General features: G+C 44.0%; 1 protein-coding gene across 8 annotated transcripts in view; it reads right to left on the bottom strand.

The window, feature by feature from the left end:
- The window catches only part of LOC128345453 (uncharacterized), a 244,597-nt gene extending 221,198 nt beyond the window's left edge, over positions 1 to 23,399 (bottom strand). For 6 of the 8 annotated variants that reach the window (XM_053297393.1, XM_053297396.1, XM_053297395.1 and 3 more), the window contains exons 1-5: positions 23,227 to 23,399; positions 20,088 to 20,251; positions 14,194 to 14,306; positions 12,467 to 12,585; positions 9,615 to 9,833 (exon numbers count right to left, since the gene is read on the bottom strand). In XM_053297393.1, coding sequence (XP_053153368.1) covers positions 9,615 to 9,833; positions 12,467 to 12,585; positions 14,194 to 14,306; positions 20,088 to 20,251; positions 23,227 to 23,305 — 694 coding nt within the window. In that variant the 5' untranslated portion in view covers positions 23,306 to 23,399. The remainder of the gene's footprint in view (positions 1 to 9,614; positions 9,834 to 12,466; positions 12,586 to 14,193; positions 14,307 to 20,087; positions 20,252 to 23,226) is intronic. The other 2 variants (XM_053297400.1, XM_053297398.1) reach the window with 2 other exon arrangements.
- Between the last annotated feature and the right edge of the window lie 3,165 nt (positions 23,400 to 26,564).

Below are 26,564 nucleotides of genomic sequence, written 5' to 3'. Positions count from 1 at the left end.
CTGTCTTCCAAATATCTAAGGATTTGTTTCCATCCTTTGGCATAACAGACCTTAACATGTGAGCTGCTAACTGGATGTCTAATCTCTGCAATATTTTCCCAAGAGGTTAACGTGGCAGATGTTGGAAAGAACTGAGTGGTTAGGCACTCCAGCCACCAAAGTAAACAGTTGCACTGAGCCCAAGGGGTGGAGCAAGAGCACGAGGAGCTGGAGAATTCTACTTGAGAGGCTACTGTGCAGGCACATTACCCATATATGTGAGTGACTCAAAAATAATCACTGATCACTCAAAGATCATCAAGGACATTTCACGTAAGGAAGAGAGTCTCATTAATCTAGAACTGTCATACAGCAGAAAACTTTGCTGTGGAAGAAGCCCTGCTTCATCATCCTTTTGCCATTCTTAGAGTGCATCAGATAAATTTAGAGAGGGGTGATCTAGCATTACACACACACACACACACACACACACACACACACACACACACACACACACACTGCTTTTTATGTTCTGCTTTGCCAATCAAAAGAAAGTTCAAGGTGGCTTATAAACAGGATTAAAACCACCACAAATCAATCAAATAACAAAAGTTTAAAAAAATGTAGCACAAAACTCAATCACAAGCAAGAGATCAAGCAAATAAACAATTCAAAACAACTAAATAAGAGAGCTGGAAAAAATAGGTCTTTAATGAACCCTGGAAGGAAGCCACACTGGGCACCAAAAAGAATCTGCCAGGGCAGGGAGTTCTACATCTTGAGGACCTCCACAGAGAGGATTATTACTTGGATTACCACTAAACAAGCTTCTGAAAGTGGATTGGGACATTAGGCCCTCCCCAGCTGATCTTAATAGTCGGCAAGTAATCTTTTAGGTATCCTCATCCTAAACTGTTTAGGGCTTGAAAGGCCCTAAACACCAGCACTTTGACCAGCACTTTGAATTGCATACAGAAATGGATCAGTAACCAGTGAAATGGCTACAATGAGGGAATTAAACCTTTATATTTAATTTCAATCTGTTTATCCACATTCAGCCTTTCAGAGATTTCAGATTCTTATTCAGGACCTCTACAGCCTCCCTGCAGATGTACGGAGAAATAGAGTTGTGGGTCATCAGCATACTGATGACAGTTCACGCAAAAAATATAGAAAATCTCTCAGAGACGAAGCCCTCGAGATTTAATGTTAATAATAGGCTTGTGCATTTCGATTCAGGTACAAAACATTTTGTGCCCAAAAATGGCAATTTTGGAGGTTTTGTAACCAAAACAAAATCAAGAATTAAAAAACAGAGATTTTTGTTTCCAAATCAAAATGACTGTGTTTCGGACAGAATGCTTTGTTCTTTGGAAAAGCATTGCAATTCAAATTGACTTCTCTGACTCTCTCCACTCCAGCTGAGGCACTGAGTGATTAGCAGAAGATAAGATATGCAAAAAAAACTATTGAGCATGAATGGTTTAGTTAAGTATGTGTTGTATTCAGTGTGATTGAAATGCAAACTGACCTTGCAAAGGGATTTGGAAGACAGCACTTTGAGACAGAAATGCCCAAATATCTTTGGGAGCTCAATGCAATTCCAAAGCTCTTGCCAAAAGCCATGGTATAAACTGTGTGGAGAAGCTTTTCGAGAAGCTGGTTAGGAAAGTTCTGAAATTACACAGGTTTTTCTTTCCAAAGGTTTAGAAAGAATCTCTTGACTTGATCAGGGCTCTTTTGAAGAACTATTTTGTTTTTCTTCTGATTTTTATCAGTTATAGTGGTGTCTAAGTTTTGTTGCCCAAGTTGAGCAGTCTAATGTAATTTAGGCCACAATGTAATTTGGTGGGACATGATGTCTAAGCCAGTGGTTCAAAACATTTGCCTTTGCAGGGACAGGTCATCCACATGGGACTGCAGGAGACAAAAGGAGGGGCGTGGGGAATACCCCTGTCAATCTATTGACATCCCCAGGAATCTTAGTTGCTTCTCTCTTTATTCTAACCATGATCCATGGTTTTGCACTTTCTTAAATGCAGTGATGATAAATCTCAACAATTCTGAACAGTAGGCTGATTTGCTTGGGCTACGGCTCACTCCACTTCAGTTAAATGAACATTTGAAGCTGTTCCATAGTACCAAGGCAGTTTTATTTTATTTTTATTTTTTTACATTTTATATACCGCTCTTTCTCCAAGGAGCCCAGGGCAGTGTACTACATACTTAGGTTTCTCCTCACAACAACCCTGTGAAGTAGGTTAGGCTGAGAGAAGTGAATGGCCCAGACTCACCCAGCTAGTATCATGGCTGAATGGGGATTTGAACTCGGGTCTCCCCAATCCTAGTCCAGCACTCTAACCACTACACCAGGCTGGCTCATTGGTCTATCTTGCTATCTCAAATGACCTGTGGTCACTGTTCCATGGGGAGGGAGTGTTTTTATTGAAAGATTGCGTGAATCCACAAATGGGTTGTGCTGCTGTGCTAGTACCACAGGGACAGGCTCCCAACCGCTGCAAAATTCTCAAATAACTGTGCAAAAAATTTAATTGTCGTTGTTGTTCATCATTCTCTTCACTCTTTCAGCTTGTTTATGTGGGGCTTCAGGGGCAAAACAGTGGGTTTGGTGGCAGTGCCCCAAGGGTAGTGCACCCAGATTCCAAATAGGGCAAAGGGCTGGTTTCTTAGGAATTTTTGAGGTTTACACGTCTTTAAGATTTTTCCCCCATAGGGAATAATGGAGATTTCAGCAGCCCCATAACTCCACCTGGGGGGCACTGGGATAGCCCGAAGAGAGTGGTGGTGTAGTACACAGAGATTGCTAACCACCACCACCCAGACTGCTAACCCATTGGGGTACTGGGCTTTGTTGTTTCTGAGGTGTTGAGTTTAGATTCTCTGATAGCAAATGAGATTTTTAATGAAAAACCATGAATCCACTTTCATATGCTACTAGAGAATCTACTCTCAGAACACCTCTAGAACATCAAAACTCTGTAATTCATGGGTTTGCAACCCATGTGGGTGGTTGGCACCCTATGTGCACTGCACTGCCACTTGCTCTGGGCTACCCCAGTGCCACTCAAGTGAAGTTATGGGAATGCAGAAACCTCCATTATACCCTATGGGGGAAATCTGAAAGACACGCAAACTTCAAAAATTCACCAAAAATCAGCAGTTTGCCCAATTCCTTTGAAATTTTTGTGGTAGCTTCCACTCATTGGGCACTATAAGCCCCACCCACTCTTTTGAACATGTGACCCATTTTTAAATCTGAATTAATTTGGATTCAGATTCGGATTAATTCGGATACAAAACAAAACTGGGGTGATTCAGAAGGCTTAATTTCAGACAAAATACAAAATGGGGCTGATTCGGATTTGGTACAAATCGAAACAGAAAAAATACAAAACGTGCAACCCTAGTTAATAATGCTGTAATAATTGTGATTGGTAACATCTGTGGGGTTTTCCCCTCTTTTTGTTACTTGTAATTTGTACCAATGTGATATTTTCTAATAAAATTTAAAACAAAAAACATGGTGTCAAAGAGGCTTCTCTCCATTCTACGAATTTATTATTTAATGAATCTTCCACTCCATGATGACTTTTTTCTTAGAAGGACTCTTAGAAGGACTTAGAACTTAGAAGGACAGACTCCCTCTTTGTTGAGGGAGTCTGTCAAATGCTTTTTGAATGTCCAAAAATATAAGCATCTCCTAACAGCACCTTATTATTTAACCAGCCTTTCCAGAGCCTATTCTCCAGAATAAACCTGTCTTGAACTCAAATCAATTACCCCAACTGGGGATGAGGCGGGATGGAAAGACCCTGTGACCCAGCATGGGGATGAGGCGGGATGGAAAGACCCTGTGACCCAGACTCCAGGTAACCCTATGCTGCAGGGACCCCCCCACACACATACACATACACACCAGGAAAGCCAGGGAAATGTGAACCCACAACTTCACCACGACCTGAGGACACAGCCGTGCTTTTGTCCTAGGACTAAGAGGACCTGAAGACCTGCCTATTAGAGACACCCCATCTCTGTCAGAGCTTTAGAAATTGGGCAATGTCTCTTTAAGAAACAGAGCTTTTCCCAGGGAAGAGGTAGGGCCAATTCCCTCAGCCTAGGCAGCACCTGTAAAACACAGCAGTCTGCTCCAAGAAGCTGCTATGCCAACATCCTTTATATGTTTCCAATACCCAGTGCTTGTGTGCCTGCTGGGTGCTGGCCAGGCCAGGGTACTGATACCTCTGCCCTTGGAGCTATCCCAGTTAACATCATTCCTGGATGCCTGCCTCAATGGAGACCCCAATTCAGCCTAGAGTAGGAAAGGAACTGCCACTGAAAAATGGCAATCCAGAAAGATATCATGGTTGGTGATACTGGAAAATGCTGAGAGATCAAGCAGAACAAACAGGGATGAATTCCCTCTGTCTAGTTCCTGGCATAGATCATCTACAGGGCAATGAAAGTGGTTTCAGCTCCTCCAAAATCAAGAGGGAAGGCAATCTGGAACAGGTCTAGATAATCTGTTTCATCTGAAGAAACTTGGAAATTGAGTCACCATCAACATATTTTTGTATAGCAATAGCACTTACATTTCTATACCGCTCTATAGCCGGAGCTCTCTAAGCGGTTTACAATGATTTAGCATATTGCCCCCAACATTCTGGGTACTCATTTTACCGACCTCGGAAGGATGGAAGGCTGAGTCAATCTTAAGCCCCTGGTCAGGATCGAACTTGTAACCTTCTGGTTACAGGGCGGCAGTTTTACCACTGCGCCACCAGGGGCTCATTGTTCAAAAACCATTTAGCAAAGTCTCTCAATGAAGGCTTTTAAGAAAACAGTAGCTCAGAGTAATGGTTAAATAAGATGCTGAAAGCATGAATAAACAATGTTCAGAATGGAAGTGGCAGTGAAATCCCCAAGGGATATACACTGAGACCAGCACTATTTAATTTATTCATAAATTATCCGGAGTCGAGGTTGAGCAGCGAGGAAGCCAGATATGTTTATGACACTGAATTATTCAGCATGGTGAAATCCCAATCATGCTGAAGAGCTTCAAATGAATCTTTCTAAACTAAATAAATAGGCAGCAAAATAGTAACTGAGGTTCAATGAAATAAATGTAATGCACACTAGGGCAAAAATACTAACAACAGATACACAGATAGGGTCTAAATTGATTATGATTGCCGAAGAAAGGCATCTTCAAGACATAATGGAAAGCTCAGTGAAAATGTTAACTTGAGATTGTGCTGCAGTAGTGAAAAATGCAAACAGTTCCAGAAATTCTAGGAAATGGACTGAATTAAAACAAGGAAAATACCTCTCTGTGTGGAAGAGATATGATTTCTTGAAAAGATACTCCGAGAATGAAAAAAGATACCTACAAGGGCAACTAAAATGACTAAAATATTGAGCCATTTTTGCTACGTGGAAATACTAAAACATTTGGGGGCTTTTTCTTAGTTTAGGAAAAAGACTATTAACAGGGAGACATGCTAGAAGTGTAGCCAATTATGAGTGGCAAGGAAAAAGCAGATGAAGAGAATTTTTTCTGCTCTCATAATACTAGGCTCATCGTCACCAGGAATGTCCATTGGCAATAGGTTTACAACAGGCAGCAGGAAGTATTTCTTCATACTAAACATATAGCAATAGCCACTAAAATGGCTTGAAAAGAGAATAGGACACATTCATGGATAACAGGTCTACTGATAATATTCGTCATGATAACTGATCAGAATTTCTGTGTTCAAAGTCTCTGAATATCAGATGCTGGAAACAAGCAAAGGAGAAAACTTGACTTCATGCTCTGTTTGTAAGAAACCAAGGCATCTGGCTTGCCACTGCTGGATCAGAACACTGAACTAAATAATCCAGAAAGGCCATTTCTATGAACTTTTTAGAACTATTTACAAACTAGTTTCCAACAAAGAGTTCTCAAAGCAGTTTACACAGTAAAAAGTATGAGAAAGTGGCTCCCTTCCCAAAGCCCTTACAATCTAAACACATACACCATCGACATCCATGAGGAGGGACACTGCGCAGAGCCGAATTGGGGCAGTTGCTCTCCCCCTGCTAAATATAAGAACCACAATTTTAAACTCTTTGCCTAATTATCAAGGGTCATAGCATGTTCTGATGATCGTGTTGGTTTTTAGTTGTTCCCTTTATTCTTACCGAATCCACTTTAAAAAAATTCCAGGGAAGGAGCAGCAGGATTTCATCTGTGTTAAAAAAGAGACTTGTTTTGCACATTAATTGCTGCCAGACAGTACCTTATTGGTCTTATTCACTCGCTTCATAGAGTGGGCTCAAGAACATGTGGTTCCTGGGCCGAATCTCTTCTCCTGCTCCCCTCTTGTCTTTCTGAAAGACAGTTGAGAAGCACACAACTAGGCACTGCTTGGTCCAAGCAGCACTAGCAGGCAAGATGCATGTTTAAGAGCAAACTCTGTAAGGCCTTTCATAAAAATAGGGGGTGCCAAGTAGGACCTTTTCATATTGTTTGGTTGTTCATCTGAGTGATTTTGCACTTTTCCTAAATGATGCAGCCTGACATGGCTTAGCAAGCGGCTAACTTCCTTCCTTAAGGTTTGGAAGAATGAGAATGGTCTTTTAAATGGCCTTTTAAATTTAGATTGGTCTCTTCCATCCACCAGTGTAGAGAATGTAGTACCATGTGTGGGAGTGTCAGCAGCTTGCTCTGGCTGTCAAGAATGGGGTACCACTTCTGCAGCGGCCTCATACGCAGACGTGTGCAATGCACCATGGCATTGCAAGATGCCATTAGCCTCATCAATTGCTGAATGCTTTCTGCAGACTGTATTGGGGTCATGATGAAATTGCAGATCAGGTTCCTGATGTGCGGATAGTGTTCTGTTGGTAAGAATGCCCTTTTTAATTGTACATCCAGAATTGCTTCAAAGTAATGTATGTGTCTCTGTGGTTCCAGGTCCGACTTCTTCCAGTTGATGTTGATGCCTAGATCCCACAGCAGTTGCAATACAAAGTGAATCTGCGAACATAACCTTTCTTTGTCGCTGCCTACCAGAAGCCAATCGTCTAAAAATAGGAAAACCACAATGTCTTCCATGAGTAAGTATGCCACTGCCACCACCATGACTTTTGTGAACATGCTTGGGGCTGTTGATAATCCAAAGGGTAGGACAGTATATTGGCACACTGCATCTCCCACTGTAAATCTTAGATATGTATGTATGTATGTATGTATGTATTTGATTTCTACACCACCCTTCCAGAAATGGCTCAGGGAGGTTCTCTTGAATTCCCATCTGGAATTACTCATCCTTTAAATCTAATGTTGCCACACACTCCTCCCTACACAAGAGAGGCAGTATCCCTTGCAACGTTGTCATTCTGAACTTGCGTGCCCACACAAAACAGTTGATACCCCGAAAGTCCATGATTGCCCGAATTTCCCCATCCCTCTTCAAGATCTGAAAGTAACAGGAGTAAAATCCGGACAATCTCTCTGTCCACCAGATCAGGACGATGGCCTTCTTTTCCAACAGCACCTGCACTTCTTCTAATAATGCAGGAGTTGCTCTTGTGTATTTTATGCCTGAGAATGGTGGCAAAGTTTTGAACTCTAAGGCGTGTCCAGTCTCAATAATTCAGAGTACCCACTGGTATATGATGTTATGTGGTGCCATGCTTGGGCCCTGAAACTCCTCCGGAGCCATGGAATTAGAATACTGCAACAAGACGTCCCACAAAAAAATGACTGTACCTGGCCATATGGGCGGCATAGTTTGCAATTCTTATGGCCAAACTGGAGGTGGAATATATCTCCCTCCCCCTAACGTCCATCTTTCTTCCTACTTTATCTGAAAGTGTGGTACGCCTGTGCTCACCCTTGGATGTTGATGCACAATCAATTACTAAGGAGTTTAATGCTGGATGTCACAAAAGGATAATGTACATATTATCCTCCTCTTGGATCCTATATAATCCCTCTAGATGTTTAGAAGTAGGCGTTGAGGTCTGCAGCACCTCCCAGGCTGCCTTGGTAATTACCGGCAGCACTGGAAGGGCAACCGGGCGAGATGTTTTTGCCGCAGTCATCATGTTATAGACCAGGTCCTTCAAGTCTGTCTCTGGAAGCTTCAGCTTCCCAAGGCCCAAGGCCTCCGCCATCTCCCTTATCTGGGCATGATATGCCTTTAACTCTTCTGATGGAAGCCTTTAACTCCTCTGATGTTTTAGGGGCACATCCAAAGGTGGGTCCGAGGGATGGCCTGTCCCCTCAGAATCTATATCCATGGTCTTCAAAGTATAGCCATCACCTTCCGATGGAGGCACTACTGGAGCTGCTTTTCTTTTGACCTTTCCCTTTGGTTGGTTAGGTGGTTGCCCTGTGGGTCTTGTGGTGCACTTGGTACTTGTGGTGCACAGGAGGCAACTGAGATCAGCCACAAGTAATGCCTTGGTGATCTCAGGCCCTAGGAATATTAAATTGCAATCAACAAGAGTCAGAGCCTTCTCAGTGGTGGCCCCAACTCTATGGAACAGTCTCCCGGATAATATCAGAACTATCCATGATCTGTTGGCCTTTCGTAAGGCATGTAAGACTGAAATTTTCCACCAGGTGTTCGGTCGCTGAGATAGATGGTCGTAGAGTGATCTTGTAACCCATGGTCATTATGTCATGTGGAATGAGTATTGTATGGGGTTGTAGTTTATGAATCTATGTAAGATATATTTTTATGAAATTGTGTTGTTGTGTATGTTATTGCTTGTAAGCCGCCCTGAGTCCTATGGGAGTAGGGCGACATATAAATCTAAACAAACAAACAAACAAACAAACAAACAAACAAACTGCTGATCCGGTGTTGAAGTAACAGTCTGGTAGGCAAAAGAAGTAGTTTGTGTTTTGAATCCGGTTGCCTCACTGTGAGGATATGCTGCAGTCACTGCATCCCCCCACTGCGCCTTCCACAACTGGTATTCTGCATTATCCTCTGGATATACCATAGTTGGATTATGTCTAAAGCCACAAGAGTGTGTGAGTTCTTAGTTCCTGTTCCCTCAGCAGCTAGAGCCAAACTGGACAACAGTTCCTCTTCCAAGTAAAGAATACAGTGTCTACAAAAATAAATTGGCAGACTGGTCTACTTGCACTAGGGAACACATATGGCAGAATGTACTCACAAACCACATAAGTGCTGAAAGGGAAGGGTTAATAGTTAAGTAGCAAAAGTGTGCTTCACAGTTCTCTTGCTTCTTTTCACTGTTATTTAACACTGAAGTGATTAATGCGCGCTCTCTCCCCAGTACACGAAGTTTTCTCAATGTTTTTTCACACCACTAAAACAATTACACAGCCATTTCAAATGAGATTTTGACTTTAGAATAAACATGCATATTACACAAACAAGGGGATACTTGGTCAAAATACAAAATTCAGTATTGTTATTTAAGTTTCTTTCAGGAGAGAATTACCCTCCTTCATTAAGACACAGAGCACCCACAATCTGTCTTAGAATGTTCACCCATCAGTCCTGCAAGAGACATCAGTTTTCCAGTTGCATCACATAACACACAAATATGAGCTTGGATCCACAAGGCATTTAAGAATCTCGGACTACCTGATTTTACATAAGCTACAGAATGGCTCTCCTCACTTCTTAGCAACACAGTTCCTCTGGTAAGGGCATAGGTGTCATTCCAGACAGTGATCCCTGTACACTGCTCTCTAAGCTGCAAGCATGCTGCCTTAGCAGAAACCAAATCTGTATGTACTTGGGGTGTAAAGTCTGGTGGAGAGAGGAGCACCTTTCCTTCATATTTTTGATAACGGTCAACAACTGTAGGACAAAAAAAACACCCATACATTAATTTGACTAGATTAAATAAACTGTACACCACATTGCACTGGTATCAATTCCCAACAAAGAAATGTACTCTAAGAGTCTGGGTATTTTTAATGACCAATAAATGCCAGTTTAAGGGTTTGTCACATTTCACTACTTTCACTTAAAAACAGTCCTACAAATATGGGTTTTTCTCAGTGAAATAAACTGCTCAGAAGTAAGCAACTAGAGCTGAGTAAACTATTTCTCTCCTACTTCTGACAACAATTATTATCCCACAGTCATCTCACTTCTATTTTTCCTACACCAGGGCCAACAATACATACTGCAGGATATGTTTTGTGGGCAAATCCATAATAATCACAGGGATGGAAGGAACCCAAGAACTCATCTATTCTAACTGCCCTCTCTGAAGCTGTTCTGTGTAATCCTACCACACCATATAATCTGTATTTGTTTTGTATCATAATATGCCATGGCAGAAGGCTGGAAGAAAGCCTCCTAAACAAAATAACTAAGTAATGTAAAAAATAAATAAAAAGTAGCTAGGATTCCTATAGTATGAATTCACCATCTAAGAATTTACATACCGTGTTTCCCCGAAAATAAGACACTGTCTTATATTTATTTTTCCTCAAGGAGACACACTATGGCTTATTTTCAGGGGATGTCTTATTTTTATTGAGTGTGGTACAACAATCTACATTTATTCAATTATAGTTAAGTTATCTTCTTCTGGAACATCGTCATAACTCCAGGCTCGGACTGGCCCATAGGTCAACAGGGCATATTCCCGGTGAGCCCTACCCATGCGGTGCCCCTGCGCCCCAACTCTCACCCTTAATTATCTATTCTGCTCAAAACCTGGCGCCCTCCCCACATACATTCCGGCGCCCTCTCGGTGCCCCCAGTCCGGCCCTGCATAACTCTCATATGATCCATATAAGACCCACAGACTGTTGCTGGTCAGTGTTGGGGAGCAGCAGCTTTACTGGTGTGTGTGTGGAGTGAGAGAGACCCACAGACAGGGGTGTAACGATACCGGTAGGGGTGGCAGGCTGCAAGCTGAGGCATACGGTAGAGGGAAGTACGGTAAAAATCTCCCGCCCGGCATCGCTTCCTGGTGTACTCTTGCCGCCTCCCGCACCACCGCGCCAGGAGGAGGGGAGATTGAGGAGGAGATTTTCTGAGGAGATTTTTTACCGTACTTCCCTCTACCGTATGCCTCAGCTTGCAGCCTGCCACCCCTACCGGTATTGTTACACCCCTGTCTGTGAGTCTCTCTCACCCCATACACACACACCAGGGGCATAGGGGGAAAGCTTCAGCAAGCAGCCTACTACTGAGCCAGGAGAGATCACCACTATGTCTTATTTTCGGGGTATGGCTTATATTGCACAACTGCTTAGAAATCCTGCTACGGCTTATTTTATGGGTATGTCTTATTTTCAGGGAAACAGGGTAGCACCTTAGAGATAGCAATATCTATACAGTGTACTGAAAATATGTTCCACTTTTACAAAGTGGATATTTTAAATATATATTGCAAAAAAGGTAATTGTGCTCAGTATTGTTTTACGGTGCTTTTAGGCCAAGTTGTAGCAATAACCTCAAGTAATTAAGCTACTGTTCTAATTCAGACTGAACAACCTTACTAACAAGATTATTACAACATGGGTTTGTATAAATCACAGCCTTGAGAATTCAGTATGTGTCATCCTCTCTAATAAAACGCTTGGTGTCCGTCCGTGGACGGACACCAAGCGTGTGTCCGTGCCTCCCTGCCCTGTTCTGGGCCTGCGCGAAGCGCAGGCCCAGAACAGGGCAAGGGAGACACGCTCGCCGGTACCCGGCAGCCATCTTGGGCGGCCAGAAGCGGCCGCCCCGAAGAAGCCGGAAAACCGGCGCCGGGGTAAACTGAGCGAGGCAGCGGCGGAGCCTCGGCGCTGCCTCGGCCAAAAGAGACGGAGGCCGGGGGCGGAGCGGAGGCCACTTAAATATTTAAAAAAAGGCACCCGCAGCCGACGCCGCCGACCCTCCCTCCCAGCTGACCCCCCCCATTAAGGGCCAAATCGGCCCAGCCACTTGCCCCCGCAGCTTCCGCCGCCGACCAACCGGCCGCCCACCCAGCTGCCGATACCTCCTTACCGCCGGCACACGTCCTCCGCTTGATCCGCTGATCAATTAACAGAAGGAGAGAGGTGTTCGCATGCAGAGCTCTACTCTCTTTAAAGTCTCTTCCCGAACTGGCGGTTTGGGCGGCAAGGACGCAAAGCGCCAGTTCGGGAAGAGACTTTAAAGAGAGTAGAGCTCTGCATGCGAGCACCTCTCTCCTTCTGTTAATTGATCAGCGGATCAAGCGGAGGACGTGTGCCGGCGGTAAGGAGGTATCGGCAGCTGGGTGGGCGGCCGGTTGGTCGGCGGCGGAAGCTGCAGGGGCAAGTGGCTGGGCCGATTTGGCCCTTAATGGGGGGGGGTGTCAGCTGGGAGGGAGGGGGAATGGCAGCGGGGGGACAGGAGAGCCGTTACTAGGGCCCGTTGTTCAACGGGCCAAAATTCACTAGTTTCTATATAATGCTTAATGAAGACATTAATGAATTAAAAACAATGTATAGAAATTTACTCACCTACACTTTGCTTGCAGATCCAATGTGCCTTTGCATCACAATGCAAAGCAACCAAACTGTGTTTGGAAATTTTCACACAATATGTAGTGTTTGCCTGAACTGGGTGTGACAGCCGAAGCCTTTCAAATTAGATTTTAAAAAGACACATTATTATAATGTAAAAAATAAATAAATAAAGGCAGGGTAAATGTAGAATTGCAAGGGTAACACAATCTCTATCAGAAGATTTATGTCAGAGGAAACTTATTATACCTATACTGGATAGTATAGGTATATAGTTCCATTTTGCTCCTTTTCTTCTAGTAATTAGGGGCTTGTCCAGGAGGAAGCTTCTTAATATCCTGCTTGGGTGCTATACTATTAGGGATGTGCATGACCCATGGTTCAACCCACTTTAAAAAGTGAGCAGCAGATCCTTACCTGCTCTCTGCGGCCCCATGCAGCTTACTGCTGAGGCAGTGCACATCCCAAAAAGCCCCACACAGCACCAGCACATACATGGGAGCCACACATATGTGAGCGCCATTTGCATGGTCAGCAACACCATGTTGACCAAGTAAATGGTGCCCGTGCTAATGCCATGTGCGTGCTGGTGCCATGCAGGGCTTTTTGGGATGCGCACTGCCTCAGCAAGAAGCTGCATTGGGTGGCAGAGAGCAGGTAAGAACCTGCTATCCAATTTCTTAAAGCTCTCAAACTGCAATACCAAACTGTGCTCAAATCATGGGTCGAATTGTGGTTTGTACACATCCCTATATACTATAAAATATAAAATGACCCAGAGAAAAATAATCATCTTCTGCCCCCCAAACACCTTCATAGTTGATTTAGAAAGCCAGCCAAATGGGCTACCCAATCAATGCTGGTCCTTTCTTAGTTGCACAATTCAGAAGAGACCAATATCTCAAAGGTTTGATTGAAATGCTAAAGGTTTGATTAAACCATTTCCGTTACATATAAACTTGGGAAGTTGTTTAATTTAACTCTAGCTAGTTAAAACAAACCAGGATCAAACCGTGGTTTGATATCCTGGTTTGTTAATTATCTAGTTAGAATAAACCACTTCTCCAAGTTTATGCATAATGGGGAGCTGTGCTTTTGTCAAAAGTGAGAAGTAGAGGGAAAGGTACAAGCCTTGTTTTCATAGTATTAAGCCAGGGCCGCTCAACTTCAGCCCTCCTGCAGATGTTGTCCTACAACTCCCATAATCCCTGGCTACTGTGGCTAGGGATTATGGGAGATGTAGTCCAAAAACAGCTGGGGGGCCTAAGTTGAGCAGGCCTGTATTAAATCATAGTTCAGCATTATGTTTGAACCAAGCCTACAGTCTGGTTCAGACATCACTGAGTAGGATCAAATCCTAGTGTTGCTTCACATCTACTAGTCCCAGTATACATACTCTCCCTTTCATTTCACAAGTGATGGGAGGAAAAATTCTACTTCCAGTCCTGTCTTAGAACCACCACCTTAATTCAAGTTTCAGTTCCTGGTTGTTTGAAAAAAAACTGGCTAGAATAATCCAGGATTGCCCACTTCATGTGTCATGACAGATTGTGGCTCATTCTAAGCATGGTTAGAAGCAGAATCCTTCTTTCCAACACACACAAAGGTGGTGGTGGGATGCACACACCTGAGGCTAGAGAACATTGTACAAAATGTAGATTCATTCCTGGTTCTATCTGATATCTGAACTGGGGCTATGAATGTATGTCACATCCACTCCTTACCAAGTGAGCCTCATATTTGCTGGTGTGCCTTCCGACCAAGAAAAAGTATCACTTTCTTCCAAATTATTCAATCCAATCCAAAAATTGTCCAAAGGTAAACTTAAGATCCAGTTCTGCGGGGGGGGGGGGGGACAACAAACTTTAAAATTACTTGAGACACAGTCTGTAAGGGGAAAATGTATTCGTCCACACCTCTCTATTTCATGAAACTTGTATTAATGTGGAAAACATCCTGTTCATATAGTTGTGCATCTGCTCATCTTTTCAGGACCATGCTTTATTCCAGACACATTTTTCAACCCGAGAATATAAAAGATTCAGTTTGTATGATACCCTGGATATATGGATAGATATATCAAAATACACGAATGTTCCTAGCATTCTTGAGAAGTATTATCTCTAATACTTCTAGAGATAATACTTACTATCAAACTTATTCTCAGTTAAACAGATGAGTAACCAGAACTTCCTGATCGGAACTCCCAGTTCTGTCATGTGCCATTACTAGTAATTTAAATTATCTGGGCCAACAGAGATAATGGGACATATAAGTTAAATCACTAGTTGTCGTAGCTCCTATCAGAGCCAGAGGGGAAGGTGGGGGCGCATTCACTGGGATTAATCCTTCATTCATCCCAGAGGTTTGTCCCACCATTCACTTTATTTTAATGTGGGACAAACCTCTCTCTCAATATAAGATTCCTGGGTATGTATGTGTGTGCAAAGTGGCACAAACCTCCCTAGAAGGGCTGAACAGTCCAAGGCCTCCAAAGGCATGTGACTAAGGCAGACCCAAAATGAAGAGTATCACACTTCACCAACAATAATTTATTATCAGATTAAAATACAAGTTCTAGTAAGAACTAATCTGCCTACATTCCTTTCATTATCCCTACAACTGGACTAAATTTGGTCAAAATCAGTTAGGCAGTTCACAGATTAGCTCACTTGCACCTCAATCACTCATGCGTCCACCATCTTGAACTGGGGTGAATGTCAACATCAAACTATGTGTTTGAGGTGTCCCTATGTGTCCTACAACTGTACCAAATTTGGTCCAAATGGGTTCCTACATGTGTCTCAAACATTCACGTGCCCGCCATCTTGAATCAGCATGGATGACATCATTAGAAACTACATGACTGAAGAGTCCCTATGTGTCACTTACTATGACAGTATCAAATTTGGTTCAAATCAGTTAGATGGTCCACAAGTTAGCCCACTTGCGCCTCAAACATTTACATGTCCACCATCTTGAATTGGGGTGGATAACATCATAAAAATCTGTTGTATTGTTTTATGCCTGTTTTTATGTGTTTATACTTTTAGCATGATGTTTTTATGGTGTTTTTATTGTATGTTTTTAACTTTTGTAAACCGCCTTGGGGTTATTTTTTAATGAAAGGCAGTATAAAAATGCAAAAATAAATAAATAAATAAATAAAAAACTATGCCATTGAGGCATCCATGTGTGTCTCTAAAGCTGTAGCAAATTTAGTTTAAATAGGTTAGGTGGTTAAAAAGTTAGCCCACATGCGCCTCAAAAGTGTATGCATCTACCATCTTAAATTGGGGTGGATGACATAATTGACAGTGGCACGTGAGCAATATCTCGGACACTTTTTGTTGGCATCAGCTGCAAACAAGTCCACAGTCAGATGCCCTCACAAGTCAAACACCTGTCTCAGATAGATATAGTTGATCTCCCATCCATGGAGTTGATAATGCTCCATGGAACGACTGTGGTCATCTGCCAGTACACTGTCCCCGCATATATATGGCTAGAGGGTACACACTGTGACAAACACACCAGTCTCATATCTGTAGTCTCAAGGTACAAAGGGAGCAGGAGACCACCCACCACCACCGGTTGAGATACACTATAGCTGTGGTGTTGTCGAGTTGGAACTGCACCATCCTGTTGTGTGGCAGAGGTTTGAATGCCTTCAGTGCCATGAGCACAGCCATTAACTCTAATTAATTTATGTGTTGACATGGCTACTGCCTGATCCACCCACCCTGCACCTGATGCTCAGCACAATGTGCCTCCCATTGAAGAGCTGGTCTTGTGGTAGCAAGCATGACTTGTCCCCTTAAGCTAAGCAGGGTCCACCCCAGTTGTATAAGAAAGGGAGATTAGAAGTGTTTACACTGTAAGATATTCCCCTTAGGGGGTGGAGCTTCTCTGGGAAGAGTGTCAACATTCCAAGTTCCCTCCCTAGCTTCTCCAAGATAGGGCTGAGAGAGATTCCTGCCTGCAACCTTGGAGAAGCCACTGCCAGTCTCTGTAGACAATACTGAGCTAGATGGACCTATGGTCTGACTCAGTATATGGTAGCTTCCTATGTTCCTATGAGGGACGCATCTGTCATTACCCATTGTATGGGGGTCAGGGTCTGAAAAGGGATGTGCCCAGCAGGTTGGCCTCCACAGTTCACCAGTGCAGAGATCATAGAACCCCCTGCAGTAGCAACAGCAACTTCTGTTGACAGTCCACATTGGGGCGGAAGTGCTTGAGGTACCACATTTGTATCGGCCGCATTCACAGTCGCATGTAGTGCACAGCCACATTGCAAAGTGCCATTAACCAAATCAAACATTGTATGTTGTTCGCAGCCTGCATTGGCGCAGAGTTGAATAGCTGTATCAGGGCCTTGATTTGCTGATAATGCTCTATTGGTAAGTATTCTCTTTTAAACTGCACATCTAGAATTGCCCCAATGTAATTTATGCAATTTGGTGGTTCCAGGTTCTTCTTCTTCCAGTTGACGTTGATGCACAGATCCTAAAGCAGCTGCAATACAAAGTGGATCTACAAACATAACTTTTCTTTGTCGCTCACCAGAAACCAGTCGTCTATATATAGCAAGACCACAATGCCTTCTGTCCATATATGTGCCACCACTACAGCCATGACTTATGTGAACCCACACAGGGCTGTTGACAACCAAAAGGGGAGTACAATATACTGGTACACCGCATCTCCCACTGTAAACCACCAGTACTTGCAGTAGTTTTCTTCAATTCCTATATGGAAGTATGCACCCTTCAAGTCTAACGTTGACACCCACTCCTCCTTGCACAGGAGAGGCAGTAATCCTTACAATGTCATCATTCTGAACTTGCGTGCTCACCCAAACCAATTGAGACCCCGAAGGTCCATGATTGCCCAAATTCCCCCATCCCTCTTTGGGATTTGAAAGTAATGGGAGTAAAATCCGGTCATCCTCTCTGTCTACCGCACTGGAACAATCGTCTTCTTTTCCAACAGCACCTGCACTTCCTCCAGCAATATTGAGGTTGCTCTTGTGTATTTCATTCCTGAGAACGGAGGCATACCATTGAACTCTACAGCATAACCAGTCTCAATAATTCTGAGCTCCCACTGGTCTGATGTTATATGGTGCCATGCTTGGGCATGGCTTGCCAATCTGATGGGATTGATGACAACTACAAGGCAGGTGTTGTGTGCCTTGGCAGATAGTAGTAGTAGTAGTTTTTTTAAAAAAGTTTTTTTTATTTAAACAAAGAAAAAGAAACAAATATGACATCTCACAGCTATCTAATACCTCAACTTGGATTCCACTTCCCCTCTTACCATGTCCCCTCTTATCACTTAATTTTAGTTCAGTGACAGTTAAAAAACATATCTACATAATTAAACAAACATCAAAGTTGAAAATATAAACTTGTGGCAGGTAGTTGTTGATGTTGTTCTGTTTGCGGTGGATGGTGGTCAAAGAGTTTGCTTGTTTTGGTCCTTAGAAGACCTGGTGTTCTGGCATTTAGGCTGCTGCCCAGCCTAACTCTTATTTCTTTGATACGGCCTGTACTGATGCCAGAAATCCTTCCAGTCTTGTCTGTAATTGGTCCATTGCTTCCCATATGGAATAACGCGATGGTGTATAGGTTGCAGAAGGCATAGCCATAGAAGTCTTAGCTGTATATTTTGATTTCTTTAACAACTCCATAGTGGAGTCCGTACTCTCACTGAACAAGCCTTTCCCATCACAGGCCAAGTTCTCAACCCAGTAACGCATATCCTGTTGTAGGTTCATGGAACTCAGCCACGTGTGATGGCGTATTGTCACTGCCATTACTATGACTCATGATGCAGTCTCAGCTAAATGCTTGAAGGTGCTGAGCAGCTGCCTAGCGATGGCTATTGTCTTCTCGTACACCTCTGCAAATATGTACTGAAATTCCTCCAGGCTCACTGAAGTAGAGTCCTGGAGTAATGCATCCCATAAGTAATGATTGTACCTGGTCAAGCAAGCCACTTAGTTAGCTATACTTATAGCCAAAGTAGAGGTAGAATAGATCTTCCCTCCCATGACCCATTTTTCTTCCCTTATCAGAAGGCATAGTATGGCAATGGCCCGTCTTAGAGGTGGATGCACAATCAATGACTAACGAGTTCAGTATCGGGTAGGGATGTGCAAAACATTTTGGGTACAGAATGATCTGTACCTCAAACTGCCCATTTAGGGTGATTCGTTGCCAAAACGAATCACTCTCTTGCCCTCCCAAAATGTTTTGGAGCCAAAATGAATCACCCCAGTTTCAGCTCTGAATTATTTGTAGTTTTGGCCCTCCATTTTGTGGCTGATAAAGTGCTTCTTCTTCCTCCTCCATTTTGAGTTCTGACGTCTATTTGAATTGCCCGCCTTTTGAATCCCATTGACTTCAATACAAAAAGGTCCGATCTGACATCTACTTGAATTTTGGGTCCGAGGGCCAAAAGAGTGGGGTGGGGTGGTAGTGCCTAATGAGTGGAGGCTACCACCCAAATTGCAGAGGGATTGGGCAAAGGGCTGATTTTTGGTGAATTGTTGAAGTTTTAGTGTCTTTGGGGCAGATTTGGGGCATAAAGTGGGATCTGAGGCGGAAGAGTGGGGTGGTAGTGCCTAATGGGTGGAGGCTACCACCCAAACTGCAGAGGGATTGGGCAAAGGGCTGATTTTTGGTGAATTGTTGAAGTTTACGCAGCTTCCCCCCCCCCATAAGGTATAATGGAGGTGTATCACTTCACATCGGGCGGAAAGGGGTGGCCTAGAGCGGTGTGGGGTTGGTGGTAGTGCCGGGGGGGGGGGGCAAGGAAGCTACCAGAATTTTTTCAAAGGATTTGGGCACAGGGCTGATTTTTGGTGATTTGTTGAAGTTTACGCATCTTTAAGGTTTTTCCCCATAAGATATAATGGAGGTTTCAGCAGCCCCATAACTGCACTTGGGAGGTGCTGGGGTGGCCCAGAGCAAGTGGTGGTGTAATGCACATAGGGTGCCGACCACCTCCATGGGTTTCTAACCCATAGGGTACAGGGTTCTGTTGTTTCTAAGGTGTTCTGAATATAGATTCTTTGGTAGCAAATGAGAGTGGATTCATGGTTTGTAATGAAAATCTCATTTGCAACAGATCTGCTTCTGTTGATGTAGCCCTGTTATCAATCAGCCACTGTATATATAAAAATAATCAGGGATCTTAATGTGATGAGATAATGGTTTTTTTAAAAATAATTGATAAAATGTAATCAAAATCCTACAATTGTAGGATCCCCCCCCCCTTTTAGAATCTATATTATACCACTACTCCGTGTTCCCTGATTGCTCCTATATACACACTAAGTGTAATTGGGAACAAAATGGTGAATCACCCCAATCCTAATACCTATCTCCAGAAGTCGTCCCCCAAAGATATAAAAACCACTACCTTATTTTGCTTCCAATTAGATAGACATTTAACCATCTGAGTTCATTATTTACAAATAATGAAAATGTATCTATATAGTGTGTAATAATAAACTCAGATGGTTAAATGTCTATCTAATTGGAAGCAAAATAAGGTAGTGGTTTCTATATCCTTGTGGAGACGACACTTGGAGTCATCTTTTCCTTACCTTTTCCAAAATACTGGTTAATGTTGCTAACTCTGTCTGTCTGTATCTTTTGCAAAACTTTAATGCTTCAGTCCAAGTCTCCTCCTGATCTGCCACAACGCAATAACAATTTCCATTCCAATAGCGCCAGCAGGGGGCTTGAGGACAATTTGGTCTGAACCTGGCTTTAGTAGAGGGGGGGAAAGTTATATAATTAAAATGTTGTAAGTTGATTTTATTTCCTCTTTTCATCATGAAAATCATAAGTTCTGGCTATTCTACCCAGGTTTTTCAGTCACCAAGCCAGAAGGAAAGAAAACCCAGGCTCAGTTCAGATGTGATCACAAGTTATGTTTTGCCTTAACAGGAATGTGCAAAGGCAAGACTCAGGCTCACATGCCACCTTCTCCCTTCCCCCCTTCCTTTGCACACAAGAGGAAAAGATCAGAAGAAGGGACTGCACCAGGACTTGGCACCCTTCAGCAGTTACCAGGGTCCCTTAGGGCCTTAGAGGGCCCACTGCTGGTCCCAACAGTGGTGACAGCAATGGCGGCAGCACTTCCTAATCAAGACAGCTGATCTGTCACCACTACCTCCCAGCCATCTCATCTGCAAATGGGAACTTTCTTACAGAGCCTGTGTCTTCACAAGGGTCTCTGAGGGAGATCTCCCATTTACAGATGAGTCAACTAGGAGGCACCAGCCGTGGTGTGTTATCGCTACCTCCTCTACTTCCAGCCATCCTGGCCTATGTTGAAAATTAAAGTACTTTTAACATAGTCTCAAGAGTTCCACCCACCCACACCCTGCCATCATGGATTGCACACAAATGGCCGGAAGATGATGCTATAAAATTGTGCAAGGTCCCTGCTTGCCACGTGACCAGCCCATGAGCTCATACTGGGAAAGAACACGCGAGCCTGTGGCTCCATGCATAATTTTTGGAATCCAGGACCCAAGATCATGTATATTTAGGAATCTAGATATACTTAAATATGGCTATGTCCAGTAGAAATATATTTTAACTGGATCTTATTGACTTCCTGGTTGTAAATATGTTAACAGTTTGTGGGGTTATTTGATAAGAAAAATACATCTTTATAAATGTCAATGTGGGTACATGTCCACAAAGGAAGTGATAAGCATGGGGAACAATAGAGTTCTCTTCCCTTCCTCTTCCTCCCCAGTTGGCCCTAGGTGCATGCACAATGCAGCATGCACTTGTCATTGCACAGACAGGGAGGCCCAGTGTGCATATTTTGCACACTAATTCACTCATTACTCTCCTCCACAGGCTCCTCCAAGGGACTTGGGGGCTGGATCACAAGGAGGAGAACAGTGACCAAACACTATGATCTTTTAACAGTAAGATACTTAATATCTTGTAATACTAACAATTTGTAGAACATGGAACATTTGGGCAAAACTTTGATAAAATCTTTAAAACCTCTCAATAAGTAAACAGAACACCCTGATGACAAAAAACGTAACAGCTTCGGGGAGGGGGGAGTTGACAATTAAAATGCACTATTCTTATACTACACTCATTAATGTAAATACGTGAATGGTAGTAATATCAGCATGGTGATATCAGCATAGCGTAGTGGTTAAAGTGCTGGACTAGGACCAGGGAGACCAGAGTCCCAATCTCCATTCAGCCATACTTGCTGGATGACTCTGGGCCAGTCACTTCTATCTCAGCCTAATCTACTTCACAGGGTTGTTGTGAGGAGAAACTTAAGTATGTAGTACACCGCTCTGGGCTCCTTGGAGGAAGAGCGGGATATAAAAAGTAAAAAATAAATACACAAATAAATACTTACAGTGCAACTAAATATAACCATAGGAGATCATTAGCTCCTTAAAAAAATGTCAATAGCAGGTGGGGGGAGCATATTGGATTGAGGACATGGAGTGAAGTGTGGGATTAACCCTTTACTATTTTCAAATTACATTCCATCGCCCATCCACCCACCCACCGGCTAGGTGCGATTATCCAGAATCATTTTTCTTGAGACACTCATATTTCTATCTACAAGATCTCAAACCTTCCTTTTTATTGAATAATGAGATACCATTTTGACTCCAGTTTATCAACATTCATGGCCACACAAAAGTATAAAGTTATCACTTCATAGTATACCAGCAATGGGGAAATTATGTGCACAAAGGACTTTCATAGTCCACAGAAAATGACAGAGATGTGTCATGCCTACAGTTCCTCTCACGGAATCATGTGTGCCCCCACTTACAGTCTAAAGTGGTACAGACAGACCCTTTCCACCTCAGTATGAACTAGGTCTTTGACAAAGGGGATATCCAAATATTAATTTTCTTATAATATACTGAATATTGTCTATGTAAATAATATTCTGAGTGCAAAATATTTCCATTTATTGGCAGTTTGGGTATGGTGGTGATCATTAGTTATTTAGATAGATATAGATGTGTAAATGTAGAGATACACACACCATAACTGTTCTGTTTACCAATAGTGTATTTACTGCCTCAGCTCAGTTTCAGCAAACTTCAGAATGTTTGCATTTTGGAGCTTCCTGGACCACCAACATTGCTACATCTAAACTTCATGAGTTTCCAGCTGGTAGGTTACGGTTTACAAAAGTTAAATAACCACTAAAAAGGGAGTGGCTTCTTCCCACAAAAAAGGGAATATAGATTTGAGTTCATTACAGTCTCTCTGAAGGGTTATGTACCACATTCTCAAAAACGTTTGTAATAAACATCAGCTGAACATAACTATATCTGAGCTTTCAATTATACAATTTTAGCAATCGCTGACTTTATCTGAATATTAGATCCAGCCCTAACAGATCTTTTTCTTATTAATATTATAATGTGAGAGGCATTCTCTAGGGCGGTGCTGCGCAGCTCTTTGCTCCCTCTGGAGCAGCACATTCCTATGCAGGTTAACTTGGAAGTAGGGGAGTTGTGGCTCTTTTAAGCCTCCCACTGTGTTCAACAAGACGAGAGCTTACTCCCTGGTGAGTGTGTTTAGGACTGCACGGTTGCCCCGCGCAATTGATACAGCCAGCCACCGGCTGACAGTGCTACTTGCTCTGTTTACATTTATAGCCACCAACGTTTATTCGTTTTTTGACCATCCTCAGCCCAACGCTCTCTCTCCCTTGGGTGCGTTTACCTTCATCCCGCATAGCACCCGACTGCAGGCTTATCAACAGGAGGAAGAGGAACAGCGGCTGCTGCACAGCCAACGCCATGACGCTTTGGCTGCGCGGACCTGCAACGCCACCTTCTGCTCTTCTTCTGCTACCCGAGCCCAGCAGTCTGCCGTTGACTGCGTCTGCGCAGCAGTCCAACGGTCTTCTTCACACGCGCCTTGGAACCAGAAGCGACATCTGCGCATGCTCACCTCGTGCTCCCCCAAACCCCAAAATGTTGCATCTTTTAAACGCGGGGATACACACCACTGAGTCGAGTTTCTAAACTTAACGAAAAAGACGCTTTGTCCCGTCCCGACCCCTCCCCACCTCATTTTGAGTACGTCCTCGCACATATATCTGTAAGCAAATCAATTACATAACTTTTAAAAACAGGAACCTTATTAAACAGATTTTTTAAAAACAAGAAAGATAAAAGAGCACAAACAAACAGAAGACAATTAAAATATACATGCAAACAGGAAAGTATACATATACAAAAATAATTACTGCATAATGAGAGCAATATTTTCACATTACACTCCCTGCTCATGGTTTAGAAACCTCTGCACCCACACCCAGGTCTTCTCAAAGTTGAGGCTACCTAATATGTTCAGGCAAGGGTGTATATACTGGTGATGTGTAAATAGCAAAATAAAAGAGTGCACCATCACGTGTGAAGTTGATACAAGTGTCTGTTTTGTTAGATACCCTGTTGGACGCATGCCCATCACAGCTTGCCATTTAACATATACCATCTCAGACTGTGTGGGAGGAGGCACTGGTAAACTCCTTCTGTATTCTACCAAAGAAAAACCACAGGGCTCCGTTGGTGCCAGGAGTCGACACCAACTCGATGGCACACTTTACTTTAGCAAAGTAAACACTTTCATGATCTGCTCACAAGATGGAGCACACTAGCTTTTTCGTATACTGCAGTGCACTTGTGGAGGGAAAAGTAATCTTTTAGCTGCATCTTTAATAGGTAAATGCGTGAAAAAAACATTTATCAAATTAACCAAGCCAGATAGCTTTGCCAGACTTGCAAAGGGAGAGATCTCTTAACAGAGAGCACTCCTTCAACTGCTAGACATGATGTGGGAGATCCTAATCAAAGCAGCTCTATGGGACTCCTAATTTGATCAGGGAAGCACCACCTAACCCTTTCGACTTGCCCCTTTCCCCCATTCCAAATAGTCCAAATCATTCACAATCACTCCAGGGACTGGGGAGGAAAGGCTGGTACACATGGTTCTTATAACTTTTATTCTTTGTTAATAAAGTTTATTCCTGTACCATATTCACAAACAAGATTATTCAGGTTCAGTGAAAGGATGGGTTTTTAATGTAGGCCTGTGGATGAAGCATAATTCTGATTGTGATTAGTGTTTTCTGCATAATACACGGGAGATTATAGTTAATTCTGAATTAATTAGTAAAGTTGTGCGCTTAAGTCGGTGTCGACTCCTGGTGTCCACAGAGCCCTGTGGTTTTTCTTTGGTAGAATACAGGAGGGGTTTACCATTGCCATCTCTCATGCAGTACGAAACGATGCCCATCAGCATCTTCCTATATCGCTGCTGCCTGATATAGGTGTTTCCCATGGTCTGGTAAGTACAAGGGGTTAGTCTGGTGCATCTGTTATATATTTTGAAGAGTTTGTGGGTGTGTTTGTGCAGAAGAAAGTCATACATTCCAATTGCATACCCAGGCCCCCAAAAAGACAGGAGACGAATCAATTGGAAGAATTAGGGCCACTTTATTGATGGAATTTACAAATAACTTGCAACAAGGAACATACTAAATAGAGTGCGGGTACCCCGCATGTGGGTCGGTCTCAAAAGAAGGACTGCCCAGAACAAGGCAAAGGACTGGGTGTTGATTCAGCCTGGCTTCAGGACTGGACATCACCACAACCATGAGGTTTATCCCCGCTGAGGGGAGGCCAGCCTGCCCCACCTGACCCAGGCTGCAAAAAACTGAGTGGTGGGCCCAGCAAGTCTCTGAGTAGGGGCAGATCCCAGCACAAGGGCTGCAAAATCTGCAAGGGCTGTTCCTCGGCTTCCTCGGCTTCCCACTCACCTTAATCCTCCAGTCAAACACCAAGGGGCTATTCACACAATTGAAGAAACCCGGTTCAGTTCAAGCCCGAACCAGACCTGAACAGGACTGAGCCATTTCGGTTTTGCCCCCCATCGAGCCCCCTCCCCCAGGTTCGGTTTTGGGGGGATTTGTGAGTCAATTTTTAAAATATTATTATTATTATTTTCTCCGAGGCCGTGGGGTGGGTGTCTGTGAAGGTTTCCCCATCCCCAACCAGCCATTTGTGTGTTCTTCGGCCATTTCTGGGCCATGACCTGGCCACACAGGGGCCCATTGTGCATGCATGGTGGCCTCCAAAGTGGCTGCTGCAATGAGGGAAAGGCCCGGAAAGGTCTGAAGAACTGGGCAATTTTTGCCACAAGGAAGGATGGTGGGGGGAGAGGGGAACCTCTGTGGACACCCCCCCCCGGCAGTCTCTGAGAAGCCCCCCTGGAAGGGGTAAGTACTAATTTTTTAAAATGGGAAGCGACGCCGGGCCAGACGGCAGGCCTCGGCGTAGCTCTGCTGCACTCCTCGGCAGGCGATCCGCCGCCGCTCGGGCCGCTACAACCGAATCGCTGCCAGCCACCAGCCACCGCCGCACTCGGCAGGCGACCCGCTGCCGCCCACCACCGGCACCGCCGAATCGCCGCAGCCGCCCGCCGCCGCCGAATCGCCGCCACCACCGGCGATCTGCCGCCTGGGCTGGGGCGCTGGCGCAGGTATGTGGGGGCCTGGGGGGTGGGGGGGCGGGCGGGGGGGGCGCAATTTCAGGGCCAGAGTTTGCCCTGGGCGCCGTTCCCCCCGTTACGCCACTGGGGAGCCTAGCCCGATTTCGCCTGACCGTGAGAACCACTGGGCTCACAGGCGAGCCTGGTGACCTCCAAGTGGTTAACCTGCTAAACTACCCCTGTCCTAAAACCAGGTTTGCGGAGCGAGTGCTCCTCACACCTGGTTTTTTGAATTGTGTGTTGCCGGGCCGCGGCTCCGCACCACAGCTTCGCACCACAGAAACTCATGAGTAGACCCCCGACTGGGAGGCTTAAAAGCAGACTCCCTGCTCGGGGGTCTCTCCAGCATGCCCTGTGCACTCCCTCTTCCTCCTGCCCCGGTCTCTCCTCCCTTCCCCTTCCCTCCGGCCCGCACTTTCCAGCCCTCCTCCCCTCCCGTTCCTCCCCACACACAGAGCCATGGCGGGCGGCCAAGAAGGGCCCCACCACTACCATTTTTACTCTCT

This window comes from Hemicordylus capensis, chromosome 2, assembly GCF_027244095.1.
Source record: "Hemicordylus capensis ecotype Gifberg chromosome 2, rHemCap1.1.pri, whole genome shotgun sequence".
Lineage (NCBI taxonomy): Eukaryota > Metazoa > Chordata > Lepidosauria > Squamata > Cordylidae > Hemicordylus > Hemicordylus capensis.
The sequence above is the reverse complement of the archived record's forward strand: the minus strand, read 5'-3'. Positions and strand labels throughout refer to the sequence as shown.